Here is a 3,752-nt window from a genome sequence, read left to right as displayed (position 1 = left end):
TGCTGAACCTTGCCATCACTGTCATGGGCATGTCAACATTATTGACTTATTCTTACAGAAAATACCACTATTCAGCTGCTCCACCGCCAGGGATGGGGCAGCCACAGCTTCTCTGGGCACCCTGTGCCAGTGCCTCACTACCCTCACAGGGAAGAACTTCTGCTTAAGATCTAATAAAAGAAGCCAACACAAACACACCTTCACATCGAGGCAGGGGCCGGCTCCACATTCCCCCAGCAGTACAGCTAATGGAGGCATTCCCAGTGAGGGAGTAGCCATCCCTGCAGGTGTAGTGCACAGCTGAACCTGGAAGGTGGGTGTCAGAGGGCTGGCTGCTGTGCTGCCCATTGGCGATGCCTGGAGGGGGAGGACACTTCACCTCTGCACACGAGGAGGCGAAGAAGATAAGAAACATGGATAGGAAAGAAAAAAAAGGTTAAAAATCCAACTTTCAAAACCCCAAAGGAGGAAGACAATGAATTCCATTAATTCCTTTGAATATCTGCCATGTTAGCTCACACCAAACCTCGCTGGTGGGGTCAGACCCCGCACAGCCAGAGCCCTACCTCCGCACCGCGGTGGCGGCCCGCTCCACACGCCGTGCTCCCCATCTGCTGTGCTGCAGATGATGGAGGGCTCTCCAGCCAGAGGGTGGCCTGGGTTGCAGGTGTAGGTGACCACATCCGCATAGGAGAAGGTGTCCCTCGAGTGCCCACTGTGTGTCCCATGGGAGATGTTTGGAGGTGGGCCACAGGTGATACCTGGAGGCACATAACAAGGTGGATTTCAACACCTCATCGGCAGGACACACACGCTTCCCAGGAAGAGAACTGATGGGGTTGAACCCATCTCAGTGGTGATGCTCTCTGGATACGATGACCCAAATTATGCAGAGACAAACCCTGCATGGAAAAAAATCACACATGGAAAGGAAAACCTTTGCCCTCATGTAAGTCACCTCCTTGCTTCTCCTGTCTGGAGGTGGTGGGACAGTTCTTACCTCCCTTTCCATATCCACTGGGAACATGTGCAGAGAGAGACAGGCCACACCATTCCTATTCATGACTAGTGAGAAATACTTAACCCAGTAACATGGAGTTTAATTAACAGTTTTGCCAGTTTGGACCAGAATAAATAGAAGACTTTTGGAAGTATTTTCAGAAGCAAACAAACCAAAACAAAACAAAAAGAAAAATGAAAGATTTTACACATACAGTGACTGGAGAAATCTTTTGCAATTAAGTCTTTGTCTTGAAAGAAGTGTCACTTTCTCTTGCAAACCATCTCCAAGTATCTTTTGTTGTGGCCTACTTACGCTGGCAGGCAGGAGCATCTCCACTCCACGAGACACTTGTGCCAGCGACCTCGCATGTTCTCTGAGAGCCTCCAACCAACTTGTACCTGGAGCCACACAGAAAGATTTATTAATTTACATTAAAAGACTTGAACTTTCTTTACAACCCTTGTAAGTGCCAGCCAAGACTTCTGACTTGGGAACTAGATTCTTCCATGTGGGTCTGAAACTCTCACTTGGCAGATGAATTCAGCCGGTTGCAAGACTCACCCTTTGTTGCAAGTGTAATTGACTTTGGATCCTAAGAGGAGGTCTGTCAGGACAATGGCTTGGCCATTCTCTGGATCCCCTGGGTTAGCACATTGTTTTCCTAGGAGGGGAATGCCAGCCACAGTTAGTCATAGATGACCTTAAAGCTCAGCCCATTCCAACCCCCTGCCATGGGCAGGGACACCTTCCACTAGAGCAGGTTGCTCCAAGCCCCTGTGTCCAACCTGGCCTTGAACACTGCCAGGGATGGGGCAGCCACAGCTTCTCTGGGCACCCTGTGCCAGTGCTTCACCACTCCCATAGTAAAGAATCTCTTCTTTGTTTTAAAGAATTTAGTCCTCAACTGCTCACTCACATCCCGCTCAGGGATGCTAACACAGAGACCAGGCTGCATAAAGGAACCTGGAAAGCTAGAAAAAGATAAAAATACAACACTTCAGCTTTTTCAACCCTTCCAGGACATACTTTTACAGAACTCCAGTGCCACAGACCACGTCCTATTCTTGAGGCATGTGATGGCTGGTGACATCCCTATGTGCTGGGTGTACCCAGGCCGGCACACGAATTCCACCGTCCTCCCCACGGGGAAGATGGTCTGGTTTCTGTACAGCTCCTTCAGCTCAGCAAATGCCAGCCTGGTAGGTGCATTGCAGCCAGCTACCAAGAAAGATAAGCCAGCTTATTGTTGTAAGAGCCAAGAAACAACAGATCTGGGAGAAGGGGGGTGTCAGGTTAATGTTCATAGCACTGTTGGAACACTTGCCCTGCTCGCAGACTGGCACAGGTGGCTCCCAGGTGCTGTTTAGTTGGCATTGTACCACTTTGTGGCCACGTATAACATAGCCTGGCTCACACTCAAAGGCAACGGTGTCCTTGTGTGTGTAGACAGCCCTAGGAGACACTATTCTTCCATTCTGGATCCATGGGACAGGACATCTTGCCTCTGGAAAAGAAGGGCAGGTCTTCAGCATGGGCGTTTATGTGGTGTGTGGCTGCAAAGCCTCTGAGGGTTGCAATCCCTTTTAAGACACAAGTCTAAAAACAGTTTCCCCATAGATGATGTACTGCCCACATCGAGTGATGCTGATTGTTGAGGTGAGACCCAAACTGAACAGTGATGCTGGAGGCAGAGGGTGTTCCTCCAACCTCCCCTCCTCTGCCTGGCCTCAGCTGCAAAGCAGCCCTTGAAACTCCTGCCCTGGCAGGCACATACTGCAGTTGTCTGGACGTTCCCTTGTCTTTCTGAATACGAAGCAGTAGGCACAGGAGGATTCCACCCAAGTACCTGTACATGTACACTCAACCCTACCTCCACATGATGGCGGGGGCCCGCTCCACACACCGTTCTTCCCGTCCAGGGTAGTGCAATAGATGGAGGGCTCTCCATGGAGCGGATGTCCAGGGTTGCACGTGTATGTTACAGCAGTGCCAAAGAGGAATTCATCCAGCAGCTTGCCCGTGTGCTTCCCATTGGGAACGTCTGGAGGTGGCTCACAAGGGATACCTGCAGAGAGGCAGAACATGGCTTCTGAATTTGGAATCCCTCAGTCTGTGGGGCATAAACACTTGGCCTAGAGATGGAGTAACTGCAGTGAAGTAATCTTCTAGAGGAGGCCTTGTAGGCGACTGGATCCCATCTCCCTGGCCAGCAATTTCTATGACAGTTAGAAAGCAGACCAGCATGATAAGCCTCTCTGGAGGAAACACCTACATGCTTTATCTTTTGTACCGTTTAAGAAATGAAAGAAAAGCAAATACTTCTTTTGCATCTCCTGTGTAAAATCCTGATTTCGCAGCTGCACTCAGTGTAAAGGCATGCACAGGCAGGACTCTCTATGGCCCCTTAGGTTAATACATAGCTGGAGAACCTGTAAAATGCTTTAAAATGCCAGAATGTACAAGTAAATGTTTATTTCTTCATATGAAACTGTCACCTAATCAGCAGCACTGATTAATGAGCAGAGAAACACGCAGGTGTAATTGCTGAGGTGCTCAGAGTGAAAGAGTGAGCCAGTGGTTTGGGACTTTGGGATTCCACTTCCGTCCCTCCCATAGCGCTCTGCCTCTCTGAGCGGTGGTCCCTCTGTGTCTAACAATAACAGCCCTGAAGGTGAAGACAGTATTTTCTCTTCCTTTCTTGCACTGCTGAAAATGCTCCAGCCGAGACATGCTTTCTATAATCTATTAA

The 3,752-nt window shown here is 49.4% G+C and overlaps 1 protein-coding gene across 1 annotated transcript in view; it reads right to left on the bottom strand.

Annotated features, from left to right (window-relative positions):
• The window catches only part of LOC104410931 (complement receptor type 1-like), a gene marked incomplete at its 5' end in the record, with an annotated part of 12,400 nt that extends 9,332 nt beyond the window's left edge, over nt 1–3,068 (bottom strand). The window contains 5 exons of the mRNA XM_010021233.1: nt 567–761; nt 1,316–1,401; nt 1,565–1,664; nt 2,030–2,221; nt 2,874–3,068. Of these exons, the coding sequence (XP_010019535.1) occupies nt 567–761; nt 1,316–1,401; nt 1,565–1,664; nt 2,030–2,221; nt 2,874–3,068 (768 nt within the window). The remainder of the gene's footprint in view (nt 1–566; nt 762–1,315; nt 1,402–1,564; nt 1,665–2,029; nt 2,222–2,873) is intronic.
• Between the last annotated feature and the right edge of the window lie 684 nt (nt 3,069–3,752).

Source organism: Nestor notabilis, unplaced genomic scaffold (genome assembly GCF_000696875.1).
Source record: "Nestor notabilis isolate BGI_N333 unplaced genomic scaffold, ASM69687v1 scaffold319, whole genome shotgun sequence".
NCBI lineage: Eukaryota > Metazoa > Chordata > Aves > Psittaciformes > Psittacidae > Nestor > Nestor notabilis.
Note: the sequence above shows the minus strand (reverse complement) of the source record. Positions and strands in the feature narration are given on the sequence as shown.